A 14,707-nucleotide genomic window follows, 5' to 3' on the forward strand; every position below is an offset into this window, starting at 1 on the left:
TCGTACCTGAACTAGAAGAAATTTAAATGCCCCAAACATAACGGTCTTAGAGAGATACAACCCTGGAAAGCCGGCCTGCAGTCGACATTCAACATAAAAATTTCACTTTCCAGCGCGTTCCAAACGCATTCAAATGTCAACCTGAATCAGCTGTCAAACGCGATCAACAACAACGAAACATCAGGCCGGTCGCGCGTTTTACATTCGCAATATTTTTTAATTTCAAATTTAGTGAGAAAAACTAGTGAAAAATGCTCGCCCTTCAGCCAGGAACGACCACCACCGGCATTCCGGACAAGCTGTGGCAGCCGCACTTTGTCACGTTTGAAACGAGGTTAGTTAATATTGAAAGTCGGAAATTAGAGTGGAAAAGAGGGTTTCGTGCTAGCTTTGTTTATAAGGGAGAAAAGCTAATTTTAGGCAAAATTGTGAGAAAAGCTTTAGAAAAATTTCTCAACAGTTACTCTAGATTTGTATTGATTTTAATTTTAAAAATGTTCCCTTTTCAACGACGGCAGTGAGTCGTGAAATTATAAATAATAAAAAAAACCTAATTTTCAAGCCCAATAGAAACAAAGAAAGCATTACAGTAAAGCTAAGAACAAGATTGTCCGTTCGACGCAGTGGTGAACGCAGAACGCTGTGCCAGTTCGATTTTTCCAACAACTGTCAGTCGAACAATCTACAGGGGTTGGTTTGCTCAATGGTCGATGACTGGCAGGCTATGATGACAGGCGCAAAATTTTGCGTTTGCGTCCAGGTCTGACGGACAATCTTGTTCTTACCTTAACTGTTACTGGGGCCTTCCATACACAAGAAATACGTGGTTTATGGAAGGCCCCTATGCTACTGTCTTAAATTATAAAAAAAATCATTGAATTTAAAAAATATATTTTTCTCATTTTTGTAAACATTTTAGGCTGGTACAAATATTTTTAAAAGTTTTTGTCCCCCCCCCCCCCCCCCCCTTCAAAATTGGCCCGAAAAATCAGGGGGCAAAAAAAATATTTTACAATAAACTTCAAAATTTCAATGAAAATTCAAGTGCAACCAGCTGAAATCAAATTAAAATACATTCTCCTGCGTTTGAAATCATTTTTAGCATGTTTGGGTTTATTAAAAAATCTTAAGATTTTTTGAAAATTTTCGATGCAAAATCTTTTTTCGATACAATTTTGTTTTTGTCAGATCTTAGATTTTTTGAAAACTAATGATTGCAAAACAACTGAACTAGTGTAAAATGCATTTTAAAACACTTTTGTCATTTAAATGTGAAGACTATGGCTTGTTATTTAAATTTTTATATTTTTATTTTTGCCCCCTTGACCTCGGCCAGGGCCGAGGGACAAAAACTTTTTTAAATATTTGCATCGGCCTTATTAAAAAATTCCAAAATCTGTAAAAATTAACTTAAATTTTTTTTGTCCAGATTTTCGATACTTCTCAATAAAATACTATTTAAAAAAATATATATCTCTCAAACCAGTTTTTGCACCATTACGCACTATTGCTCAAAAGATGTCTGTTTTTGGCCCTAAAACATACACAGTCCAGACGCGATTATCCGAAATCCTTGACAAAATTACACTTCAAATAATCGAATCACAAAAAAAAATATTATTTTTTCGTTGTCTTATTTTTTTTTTATTGTTGGGCTTGAGTATGACCCCTAAACTACTCTAAAGTGATTTAGATTTTTTAAATCTACGATGGCAGCCAAAATAACGATGATGCAAAATAGAAAGAAATGCGTTTTTTTTTAAATTTAATAAGCAATCAATTATTTAGATTTGAATAAAACGGGATCTCAGAATTCGATTTAGATGTTAAAAGTGAAAAATGAAAAAATACGAAAAAAATATTTTTTTCTTCATAAGGCCGTTGCAAATATTTTTCAAAGTTTATGTAAATTTAGAACTTTTGATATTTTTAGCTGGTTTAGAAATTTTGAAAAACTGTCCACGTGGTTTATGGATGGCCTCGTATCAGAAAAAAAAGTACAAACCATTAACAGGGTCCTAAAGCCCTATGTATATTTTTATGTACAACGGTAAAAAACACTACTAAAACCCATTTCTGGTCGCTTTTGTTCATTGAAATGGAAAAAAAATTGACAAGACAACATTTTTTCGATGGATAAACTATGGTCCCCTTGGAACGAGCTGTCAAGTAGGGTCTTCATTGTCAAGAATGGCCGTGAAGTAATTTAAAAAAAATGATTTAAAAATCAAAACGGGTCATTGTACTCATAAAAATAAGTTTTATTGATGTGAACAATCGTCGCTAACATTTCAATAAGCGTTATGTCTCATGGAAAGCCTATGTTTGTGGCGCTTATTGAAATGTTAGCGACGCAATAATGTTAAAAATTTAGGCTTGATTTCAGGACCCAAATCAACATTTCAATGAACAATGTGTTTATTATATATTTTTTTTTATCAGTCAAGCTGTTTGAAATGATTAGTTTTCAAACAATGTATGTTTTGACGATCAACAAATTGTTGCGATTTTTTCAATGCTGTATTGTACACCGAAATAACAAAAAAATGATGATCAATGCAGGAAAAATAATTTTAGATTGTTTTCAGCACATCTATTTCCTTGAAAAAAAAATAAGTTTTCTGAAAAAAATCTTCCCTTTAATTTTCAAGTCAATGGCTTGGCTATGGCTTTCTAACCCAACGAAAAATTAAAAAAATATAATTTCACTCAAAAATGACAAACTCCTCCTCGCAGTGCCCTGATGCAAACATTGATCGAGCTCGAGCTGTCATAGTCCCTGCGAAATATGTTGGCTGAAATATCGGGCGGTCAGTCAAAACAAACCAGGCTAGAAGTCGCATGACAAAAAAAAAACTTTTGCTAGAAAGAGATAGCCGATCTGGTGCAAACAAACCCGCAGCGGCCATGTAAACATACTTTGAATGTGTTGGTAAATTTCTGAGCCAAAATTTTTTTTTCGTATTTTTTGCTTTTAACATCAAATTTGAGTTCTTCTCAATTAGTTGATTGCCTATCAAATCACAAATCTGGAGCAACACGAGAAAAGGGGCGGATAATCATTTAAGCAGTTTGCAAATTATGAGACAACAGGTAACTTTTTCACAAAACTCGAAATGGTAATCAAAAGCTGACCTTCCCAGCTGACTTCTAATGCTGCGGGTTTTGTTAAATAGTTACATGTTGTCTCGGAATTTGCCAAATAGTTCTAGCTTTTAAAATGCTTATGTGCCCTTTTCAAATGTTGCTCCAGAAATTTAATTAAATGCATGTTGTCAATGTTTCATCACTGCCATCGTTTATTTAAACATTCTAAATAACTTTAGAGTAGGGTCATACAAAAGCAGAACAATCAATAAAAAGACAATGAAAACAATGAAAATTTCCTGATTCGATTATCCAAAGTAAACTTTTCCCGAGGCTTTCGGATAATCTAGTCTGGACTGTTGCGTGAAACGTGGAGTTTTTAAAGATAAAAATTACAAAAATAGTTTTCCAATACAACTTCTAATAGAAATAGCTTCATTCAAATGAAAAAAATACAAAGAAAAAACGATCGGCCTAACAAATTCTCCTCAAATCATTCCAATTCCCAGCATGGGTGAAATCTCGATCGAGCTGTACTGGAAGCACGCCCCCAACACGTGCCGCAACTTTGCCGAGCTGACGCGCCGTGGCTACTACAACGGAACGATCTTCCACCGCATTATCCGCGACTTTATGATCCAGGGCGGTGATCCGACGGGCACGGGCCGGGGTGGAAGCTCGATCTACGGGGCCACCTTTGCGGACGAGCTGAACGGGGACCTGAAGCACACCGGGGCGGGGATTTTGTCGATGGCCAATTCCGGACCGGATACCAATGGGTCGCAGTTCTTTATCACGTTGGCGCCGACGCAGTGGCTGGATGGGAAGCATACTATTTTCGGACGGATTCACACGGGGATGCAGGTCGTGAAGCGGATAGGACTGGCCGAGACGGATAAAAATGATCGCCCGGTGGAGCAGGTCAAGATTTTGAAGGGTAAGGTGGAGAAGTATTGAGGGTGGGGTGAATAAAAGGAGGTTTAAGAGTTATTTTGAAACTTGATAATTGCTTAGAAAGTATGAGAAAGGTCCACGTCTTGGTTAAAGAACCGCTTCAAAAGATCCCCATCAGTTTAGCATGATTCAGCATTCTTGGGGACACTTTTCCTTAAAAAAAAGTACCTCAGCTCGTCCAAGGTTCTAAGTCCCTCGTTTGCAGCATCTTTCGCAACGGATTCCACAGTTTTTTTTCTTCTGATTCATCCCCAAAGTACTCACACGTATTGAGATCAAGAAAACACTCCTCCAAAAGCACCTCAACCGCTCAACAGAAGACAGTTTGACCAACATCGATCATCAAGTTCAAAGTCCCGCATGTTTCGCCTTGGTCTGGGCTTGTATACTTATTCAGTTACTTATATATTTCGCCCGAAGCACGACCCCAAAGAGGAAGTGGTGAAAATACCTCGCGATGACAACAAATTCGCAACACGCGGGGAGTCCCCGTGCGACGCGCCGTTTCGTCGTACTCCAAATGAATCTGTGATATAAAAAAAATATGTGTGTAAACAACTGCTCGAGCCAGACTCGGCTGTAGACCGTAGACAGATATGCATACCGATTTCGGTGCTTTGATTTACGACATACACGGCAGGCGGAGATTGATAAGCGTGTTGTGGGCGCGTATTGGGATGGCAATGTGTCGGTTGATTGTTTTTTATTTCTTTTCTAGTTTTCTGATAGTCCTCTTTATTGATTTTTGAACAATTTAGGATTACATTTTTATCTGACATCATCGTCGCTGTCGTGCTAACTTGTCACAGATCCCCGAAATTCGATGTCAATCCTGAAATATTCAATAGAAACCTAAAGAACACCGTGCATTGTTGTTACTCTTAATATCTAGACTTTTTTTATTAGCACCTGAAAATTGCTGTAAGTGCGACAACTGGCCAAAGGAATTCCAGGTCAAAATGCGTTTGACACACGTACATGCCCGACTACCGTAAATATTTGTAACTACAACTCGAGACTCCGGCAACCAAATTCAACCAAACTTCGGGACAATGCACAGAATGGTCAGCCAAACAAAACGTGTTTGTTATTGTTTACATTGCGTCCTCTTTTTTTGCTTATTCAAGGTCAAGCAATAGAACACGTTTTCTCGGAACGTCAAAAAGCGACGTGCGTCAAGATAGCACTACAAAACTTGAAAAAAGTGGCTTAACACTCCAACTACAAATTGAATTTAAATTTAATAAGTTAATTTTAGTTAAATTAAGTAACATTTGGTTATATTAAAAAAAAGTAGGATTTAGTTAAGTTGATTAAATTTAGTTAAATTATGATAAATTGATTAAATTTTGTTTAATTATGTTCAATTGATTCATTACATTAGTTGAACTTCGTCAAATTTAGATAAATTTAATTAAATTTAGTAAAATTAAGCAAACTGTAGTTAAATTCAGATAAATTTACTTGAAATTTGTTCCTTTTTGCTTAATTTAGTAGAATTTGGCCCAGTTTGGTTAAATTAAGTTGTGTTAAGTTAAATTTAGTAGAATCAAGTTAAACATAGTAAAATTATGTAAAATTAAATAGGATAAAGTAAATTGAGTTGAAATTAAGTTTTAAATTTTTTACACAGTTAAAATATGTTATATTAATTTAAATCAAGTTTAATTAAGTTATGTTAAGTTTGTTCAAGTTAAATTGAATGAAATTAACTAAGTTAAATTGAACTAAATTTAATCAAATGTGGTTATATATAGAAATATTTTGTTAAATTTAATGAAACTTAGATACATTTATTTAAATTTTGTTACATTTGGTAGAATTTAGTTCAATTTAATGTTGTTTGGTAGAGTTTAGTTACATTAAGTTGAATCAAGTAAAATTATGTTAAATTTAGTTAAATTAAGTTGAATTAAGCTAAATTAAGCTGAATTAAGTTAAATTAATGTAAATTTAATTTAATTGGATCAAAGTTAGTTAATTTAAGTTAAATAAAATTTAGTTAAATAAAAAAAAAGATATATTTGGTTGAGTGAAAAATAGACATTAATATTTTAAAAAAGATTAAATCTAGCCAAATTATTAAACATAAGATAAATAAAAAAAAACTAATCTAATTTAGTTTCATATAAATACGAGGTTAAATTAGCTAAATTTAATTTAATTTCGGTAAATATAGTTAAATTTAGTTAATATCAGTTCAATTTTGAGTGAATTTAGTAATATTTAGTGAAATTAAGGTTAAATAAAATACTGTTGGGTTTAAGGTTAAATAAACTTAATTTTTAAAATAAGTTGAAAATTTAAATAATTCTCAAAAATCAGGAAAAAATAAAAATTGTGAAAAAGTGAGATTTTGTTAGCGTACGTGAAATACAAATTTGTTGGAACGGTAACTCCAATTCGATGGTTCTTGGCCATAACTCAACCAATCTAGACGATCCTTTTTTCAGCGATTTGTTTAGATCTCCAGGACAAAATTGTAGGTTAATGGTTTTTCCGAAAAAATAAGTACACAGGAAAAAATCCTTTTTTTTTGTTTTACTTTTTATCACAAAAAACTCAATATAAACTTAAAAAAATATTTGCAACGGTTTATTAGTGAAATAAAAACAAGTTTTAAAAATTTTGACAAAAAACACATGAAATATTTTCAACGTCATTTATGGACGTTAAATTGAATTTGCAATTGCTACTCAAGGGAGATTTTTTCTGAAAAAGTAATCTTTTATTTTTTCTTTTTCTTCAAAAAATTGCTTAGGTGTTTTGAACGAGGTTTAAGTTAACAAATATCGATTTTTTTCTAATAAAAATTTATGGAAAATTTTCTTTTTCTGTTTAGGGAACATCCATAAACCATCTGGACACTTTTTTAGAAATGTCAACCTCCTTTTTATTTATTTTTTAATTTTTACATTACAAAAAATATTTGTATTTTTCTGTTTTTCATTTGTAATTTGTAAATTTGTAATTTGTTGCTTTATTGGATACGATAACTTGTAGTGTGTACTTTTCGTCAAGTTAAGGAAGGAATTGTAGAATTTTACAATAAGGCCAAAATAAAGATAAACTAATTTTCCAAACAAAGTTAATTAAAAAGTTTAAAACTAATTTAGAAATGAGCTTCTGATTGCACTTTTAAATGCCGACAATGTGGGTTTAGTTTTCAGGCTCCAGGAGGGAGGTTGTTCCAGCACTTAACCCCGGAAACCAGCCCACTCCTACCACTTATCGTTGTGTTATTTTGCATCTCGAAATTGTGAAGAATTGGATATTAATTTAGTGTCAGAGGGATTCTGAAATCAAACGTATTTTTAAATTTAAACAAAGTTACGACTTTTTAAGAGTCGTCCAGTCAGTCCAGACTGGATTATCCGAAGGCCTCGAAAAAAAAAAATGTCACTTCGGATAATCAAAACTTCGGATAATCGAATCACGAAAAACGAAATATCGTTGTCTTATTTTTGATGGTCGAACCTAAGTATGACCTATGTATAAACTACTCTAAAATTATAAGGCAAATCCAAGATGGCGGCCGAAATGGCGGTAATAACATATTGAATAATTGCATTTTTTTTTAATTTAAAAGGCATACAAATATACAAATTTGACTTAAATGGGGTCGCAGAACTCGAATTTTAAGTTAAAAATTAGAAAATAAAAAAAAAGAAAAACATTTTTTTGGTCGTGATTGGATAATCGAGTCTGGACTGTAATTAAATGTATTTTTATTTATTTTTTTCATTTCAAAATTTCAAAATAAAAAGAAAGTTTTTGTAGGTTTATTGAGAGTTAAAAACATTCAACATAGGGGAAATTCTCGTATGTTTGGCAGGTTAAGCACTCGCTCCTAACTCCATCCAAATTGCTGACTTTCACTATTTAAACAACTAATTTTCCAAAACTTTTGATAGAAACTTGTTTGCTCACTTTTTATTGAGCTATTTAACACTCGATTTCAGTTGAAAACGCTTTTATTTAGCTTCAATTGAATGTCAAAGTTCTGACCTGCCAACATTAGAGGCACGCTGGAATTAGATGCTGTTCCCCTAGTACGGAGATTAGTGTGAACACATCAATTAAGCAAAATTAATGTTTTGGCCCACAACATTAAAATTTCAAAAAATGGCCGATTTCTGGGAAACTTGCTTAATCCTAACTCAGGCTTCCGGGCAAGACAGTGAGTAAGAGGGCAACTCTCTTTCCTTTAGACTCCTCTCCCCTTATTTAGCTTTGCTCCAAATCAAAATTGCTTTAGAGCAAAGGAGAGCAAAGCCGACAAACGCGAACAAAAGTTGCTTTCGCGCTCACTAGTTTTATTGTATCATTGGAAAATGAAAAAAAAAAAAAACGAGAGAAAAAAAGTGAAATAATTTAAATTGATAAACTATCGAGAAATTAAAAAGAGAGATGTGAGCCGGTAACATGGAGTGAAATTTTCGCAGCTGTCATGGAAAACTTCACAGCAGCTTGACAGAAAGTTTAACTCCATGTTGCACTTTTAATTTCTCGATAACAAGCCATTTTGTTCATTAGGATGGTGTTCGTAAACAGCATTCCACAAAATTACAAAATAACACTCGAAACCATTCATAACGCAAGAAAAACTGCGCACAATTTGCAGACACTCGATGTGACAATTGTGATAACAACAACGTGGCTCCCACAGGAAACTTGCCAACCAGCGCGACAACAACAACATCAACCAACAGGTCGTCGTCATCCGCACCCGCCGATGTAATCGAGATAACGACCAAATTGAACATTCAGTTGGCGGCGCACATGATACGCATCAACAAGTGACTCGATTGTTCTTTCCTTTTTTTATGAATCGCCCACTGTTCATCGTCATTCGATCAGTTCGGTTACAATGATTGCTTCTGTATTTCGAGAAAAAAAAGTACACACTAACTTAAAGATCTAATCAGACTTGTTTCCTTTTTTTTAGGTTGGTTGACCTTCTTCGCCGTACAAAATTGAAGGTTCTGGCTAATACTGAGTTCCCGTTGAACGTCCGCGATTCACGCGTGCCGCATTTCGCTAAATAATTCACTAGAAAAGTATACAAGCTTGACGCGGTTTTGCAGTTCAAATCAAGTCATGTAATTGGTGCTATTCTATTGTTTCCATTGCCTCTCTTTCTCTCTTTCGCATCGCTTCGCAGAACTAGATCACATCACATCACACTGGCGTGGCGAACTTCACCGGAACCGATCGGACAGCTGCTCGTGGTCGCAGACCCGAATCTTGGCGTTGTTCCCCGTGTAGTTGACTTTGACGGACTTGCTCTGATCGCTCAGGTAGATCGAGCCCTGGTTCCCCACGTAGTTCAACGTGCCGCAGTTCCGCATGATCTTGACGTTGTTCGCGTTCCCGATCACGTTCAGCGTTCCCTCGTTCGCCTTGACCAGGATCCGGTTCTGGTTGCCGATAATCTGCAGGTTGTCCCGGTTGTTCTCGATCCGGATGCGCTTCTTGTTCCCAAACACGTCCTGGGACTCCCGTATTGGCACGACCATTTTTCTTCTGAGCACGACGACGATCCGACTTGCTACGCGTTTCGATTGCGACTGATGAGCGGGCTCGCGCCAACGCTCGACATATATAACAGAGAGTTGTGTGCCTTTCTTGCTGCTAAAGGCCGTCGTCGTTGGTACGGTGATTTACCCTGGCTGAGGCGCGCGGCGTCGATACTTGAGCTTAATCCTGCTGCTTAATCGGCGTTGCTCAGCTGGCTAATGTTTATTATTTTGGTGATGCAAGGATTATATCAAGTCGCGGTGGTAACCACCGCGAATGGGCAAGATCGATGTAACGGTGCATTCCGGTTCGGGGTGCACTTCCGGACGAGGGGAGCGTCATGATGACTAGGATCGGCGACAACAGGTGTGATAAAGCTGGTAGTTTTCAGTTTTGATTGGCCTTTTTCAGGTATCACAATGATTACTCAAAATTGATTTGATGTGGAAGGTGATTTTCGGTCGGTTGTAAATTTTCGAGTACCGCGCGTCTTCACTGAGTGATTTATGGCTAACATGATTCAATTTGTTCCGATTCAATTCCAGAGATAGCATCGTTCGTGGTAAACAAAAATGCTCTCTTTCATCGTTGCTATTGTTGCTCTCAAAGCAACGGAGAGTTACTCTCCCCGAAATCAGTAACTTTATCGACACGTTTCATAGGTGAGCAGTTCTCTGAGACATAGACTTAGAACGATTATTTTTAGATTTTTGATGTTGCCATATCAGCACTTTGGCGTTCAATTACAGCTCATAAAAAGCGTGTTAAACTGAAATCGAGTAATAAAAGGCGCATTAGGAAGTGAGCAGGCAAGTTTCTATCAACAGTTTAACAAACGATGGGTCGCATGATGGATACGGAAATCATTTTTATCAAAATTTCTAAGATCCGGCCTCAAAAAAGTGTACAAAATACACTTAACTGCTTATAACTAAAAAAAAAACAGTTTTAGCAAATGATTTTTGTTTTTTGTTTTAAGTTTTTATAGTTTTAAGTTTTTTAGCCATAAAAATCAGACAAGTACTTAAGGAGATATGTATTGATAAATTTCTAAATAAAAAAAAGTAAGTAAGATTTCGATTTACCATAAAACATTAGATTTTTTTTTTTTATAAAATATAAAATGTTATTTTTATTTATTTCTTGACTTTTTTATTTTGATATTTGTTTATTTATATCAAATAAACCAATGTCAAAATTTAAAAAAATACATTTTCTGAAAAAAAATCTATTTTTTATCATGAGTCGAAATCTTACTATCATATCGAAAAATTTAGATCATGATTCGAGAAATTTTTCGATTGCAATCAGTGTTGCTAAATGCAGGGTTGTTACCGGAAAGTCTAAATAAAAGCAATGTAAACAAAATAGAAAATTATAAACCAATAAAAACAAAATTTAAAAATCTTATAAATGAAAATTAACTTTAAAAATATAAGCTCATAAAACCAAAATCTAAAATTTTAATATGATTAAACTTTAGATTTCGAAATTCTCAAAAATTCAAAATCTATAAATTTTAATACAGATTGTATTCTAAATTCCTCACTAAAATTTCATTCCGAAACAAATTGCATTTCCAATATTTTAAATATTTTCTTCTAAGGATTTAAGAATTTAAGAATTTAGGAATTTAGGAATTTAGGAATTTAAGAATTTAAGAATTTAAGAATTTAAGAATTTAAGAATTTAAGAATTTAAGAATTTAGGAATTTAGGAATTTAAAAATTTAAGAATTTATGAATTTAAGAATTTAAGAAATTCAAAGTTTTAGAATTTTATAATTTAAGAATTTAAGAATTTAAGAATTTAAGAATTTCAGAATTGAAGAGTTTAAGAATTCAAGAATTTAGGAATTTAAGAATTTCAATTTGATTTGAGATTTTTTAGATTTCCGTTTTTTGTTTGTTTGCAACATTGTTTCAAATTTAATTTTTTTACTTTTCAAATTTTGTTTTTTTTATTTTGATTTTTTTAATTTAGAATTTTTCTTTAAATTTAGAATTTTGGATTTTTTATTTTTTTGGGGTTTTGAATTTCAGATTTTTAAAACTCTGAATTTAGAAATTTCGGATTTTTTTTAATTACAATTTTTGAAATTCGATTTTTTTTTTAAATCTGAATTTTAAAAATTTTGATTGAAAAAAACTATTAAAATATAAAAAAAGTTTCGAATTTTTGAAATTTTAATTTTGAATGATGAAGCATTAACTTTTGAATGTTCTGATCTTTTTTATTTTTTGCCAAGAATGTTTAAATTTAGAAAAATATTTATACGGGTAAATCCCATCTAAAATTCAACGGCAAATTGAATATATCCACTATAAAATTAAAAATAAATAAGGTTAAAAAAACATTACTCAAATTCAAAAGAAATTACATATTCAGAGCCGGATATATTAAGAAATAAGTTAAGTGTAGTAAAAATTTTATATAGAAATTTCTCAACCATAAATTTAAAAAATAATCTCTACATAATCTTACATCTTAATTTTTCGAAAAAACAAACAAGCATTTTCAAAAAAAATCTATTAATAAGAAATTGGAATTGCACTCAATGGAAAAAAAACACATTCTCGCAATTCTTGATAATATTTTTCTTAATAACTTGAAAGTAATTCTATCTATTTATTTATCAAAATTGTCATCCGCGCAAAATCCGCGCCTGAGCAAAATTAGTCAGCAAATCCGCGCCAAATCCGCACTATCCGCGCCGTCCGTAACAACCCTGTGTTGTCTAACTTACAAATGGTACTGCAAAATATCCTCGAAAATATCAACGATTTCATGAATAATTATTAGTTTATGAAATTTTTTGTCTTTGATCTAATTTCTTTTACTCATGTGAGCAATAAGAATAATAGTAATAAATAATGTGAGAAAATTTATATTGTACTGTTCACAGTTGACTGCGATCAAATTTTGGTAATGCAATTAAACTACACAAATAGATAACATGCAAATTTAAAAATGCGACACAATCACGATAGTTCGCCGTGTGGTTGCCAGTGCAGTTTGCGCAGTTGACATACAACCGGTAATGCTTAGCGCTATTATTAATCAGCCTCAGTTTTCGGAGAAAGTGTATAGTAATTGAATAAACGGCAGGGTCATTTTCCATTTAGCTTAATTTTTTTCAGGTTGCGCTTTTCACGTAAGTAGTCAATACTTTTACTTTTTATCAGCAATTTCCCCCTAAATAAACCAAAAATAGCTTATCTCTCACGGAACCGCACCCCCCAAAACTGGTTCAAAGCAATACTCGGCTCGTTCCGAGAAAATCCCCGTTTTTCCCATATTTATGTCGACTTTGACAAATTCGTGTGAATTATTGAGTATATATACACAAAGCGCCTTTATCAGAATCATCGCGATATCGCGCTGTTCCAAAAATTACTTTTCTGATAAAGAGGAGCCTTCAAAAATACTCTTTATGATTCAGGCTCTGTTGTGATTATAAGAAGGAAACAAAATTGAAACTTGTTGCTATCTACTGACGGATTGCTGGAAGAAATGACCGCTCTCCGGAAGATTACTTATTGCTGTGGGAACATTTTATCGCACCGTTTTCTCTGTTATCCTGTTATCGTTAATGGTATCGGTTGTGACCCAAGTTCAGGTTGTATCATTCCTTACTTGTTCTTAGTTTTTTAAATTACTTCTCTTATTATGAGAAAAAAAAAATACAAAAAGGAAGAATTTAAGAATTTAAGAATTTGAGAATTTAAGAATTTAAGAATTTAAGAATTTAAGAATTTAAGAATTTAAGAATTTAAGAATTTAAGAATTTAAGAATTTAAGAATTTAAGAATTTAAGAATTTAAGAATTTCAGAATTTAAGAATTTAAGAATTTAAGAATTTAAGAATTTAAGAATTTAAGAATTTAAGAATTTAAGAATTCAAGAATTCAAGAATTCAAGAATTTAAGAATTTAAATTTTATTTGAGATTGTTTTTTGTTTGTTTGCAAAATTGTTTCAATTTTTTTTTTACTTTTCAAATTTAGTCTTTTTTATTTTGATTTTTTTTTTTAATTTTGAATTTTTCTTTAAATTTTGAATTTTGGTTTTTTTTTATTTTTTTGGGGTTTTGAATTTCAGATTTTTAAAACTGTGAATTTAGAAATTTCGGATTTTTTTAATTACAATTTTTGAAATTCGAATATTTTTTTAATCTGAATTTTAAAAGTTTTGATTGAGAAAAACTATTAAAGAGAAAAAAATCTAAAAAAGGAGTGATTTTTCTATTTTTTCAAACGGTAAAGTTTACTGATGATTCGTTCCTGAACAAATAAAAACTACCAGATTGTATGATATCAGTTCATGCACGAACCCTACTCATCCTTTTCCGCTTGATGACGGGAATAAGTACAACGCAAAGCTTGATGTTGATATCAGTAGCAATGTTGGACAAAAAATCACCTTTTCCATTTTTTTTTTGCAATGTCACTTTGATAGCATTGCGGTGCACCTGCATCCTGAACCATCCATAAACCACGTGGACACTTTGTTCTGAAAGTCATTCCTAGTCCTAATATTAAAAGAATTTCACTAAAATCGCTGCTCGTGATGTTAATAGTCTAACAGGTAATGTCAACAACTGTTAATGGTATCTAATTGTGCATTCTTAAAGTGTCTGTGCAATCAGAAAAAAATAGGGTAAATGAGCAGTTCTCTAGGATTTCGGTCATTCGATTTTTTTTGTATTTTTTAATCCGACTGAAACTTTTTTGGTGCCTTCGGTATGCCCAAAGAAGCCATTTTGCATCATTAGTTTGTCCATATAATTTTCCATACAAATTTGGCAGCTGTCCATACAAAAATGATGTATGAAAATTCAAAAATCTGTATCTTTTGAAGGAATTTTTGATCGATTTGGTGTCTTCGGCAAAGTTGTAGGTATGGATACGGACTACACTAGAAAAATAATACACGGTAAAAAAATTTGGTGATTTTTTATTTAACTTTGTCACTAAAACTTGATTTACAAAAACACTATTTTAATTTTTTATTTTTGATATGTTTTAGAGGACATAAAATGCCAACTTTTCAGAAATTTCCAGGTTGTGCAAAATCATTGACCGAGTTATGAATTTTTAATCAATACTGATTTTTCAAAAATCGAAATTTTGGTCGTAAAAATTTTT

General features: G+C 32.7%; 2 protein-coding genes across 3 annotated transcripts; one reads left to right on the forward strand and one right to left on the reverse strand.

The window, feature by feature from the left end:
* Window positions 1-153: 153 nt before the first annotated feature.
* LOC6046953 (peptidyl-prolyl cis-trans isomerase-like 1) lies at window positions 154-4,077 on the forward strand. 2 transcript variants are annotated; one of them, XM_001864037.2, is made up of 2 exons: window positions 154-334; window positions 3,597-4,077. In XM_001864037.2, the coding sequence occupies exons 1-2, from the start codon at window positions 252-254 to the stop codon at window positions 4,042-4,044; spliced, it is 531 nt and encodes a 176-aa protein (XP_001864072.1). In that variant the 5' UTR covers window positions 154-251; the 3' UTR covers window positions 4,045-4,077. The 2 variants fall into 2 exon arrangements, with proteins under 2 accessions (XP_001864072.1, XP_038113916.1); XM_038257988.1 differs by having other exon boundaries at window positions 264-347.
* Window positions 4,078-8,901: 4,824 nt separating this feature from the next.
* On the reverse strand, window positions 8,902-9,631 carry LOC6046952. Its single transcript, XM_038258155.1, has one exon. It carries the CDS (start codon window positions 9,558-9,560, stop codon window positions 9,243-9,245), a length of 318 nt encoding a protein of 105 aa, XP_038114083.1. The 5' UTR covers window positions 9,561-9,631; the 3' UTR covers window positions 8,902-9,242.
* Between the last annotated feature and the right edge of the window lie 5,076 nt (window positions 9,632-14,707).

This window comes from Culex quinquefasciatus, chromosome 2 (genome assembly GCF_015732765.1).
Source record: "Culex quinquefasciatus strain JHB chromosome 2, VPISU_Cqui_1.0_pri_paternal, whole genome shotgun sequence".
In the NCBI taxonomy this organism is placed as follows: Eukaryota; Metazoa; Arthropoda; class Insecta; order Diptera; family Culicidae; genus Culex; species Culex quinquefasciatus.

Coding starts and splice junctions, on each gene's coding strand:
- LOC6046953 (XM_001864037.2), top strand. CDS start 252: ATGCTCGCCCTTCAGCCAGGAACGACCACCACCGGCATTCCGGACAAG. Junction 335..3,596: donor TTTGTCACGTTTGAAACGAG/GTTAGTTAATAT, acceptor TCCAATTCCCAG/CATGGGTGAAATCTCGATCG.
- LOC6046952 (XM_038258155.1), bottom strand. CDS start 9,560: ATGGTCGTGCCAATACGGGAGTCCCAGGACGTGTTTGGGAACAAGAAG.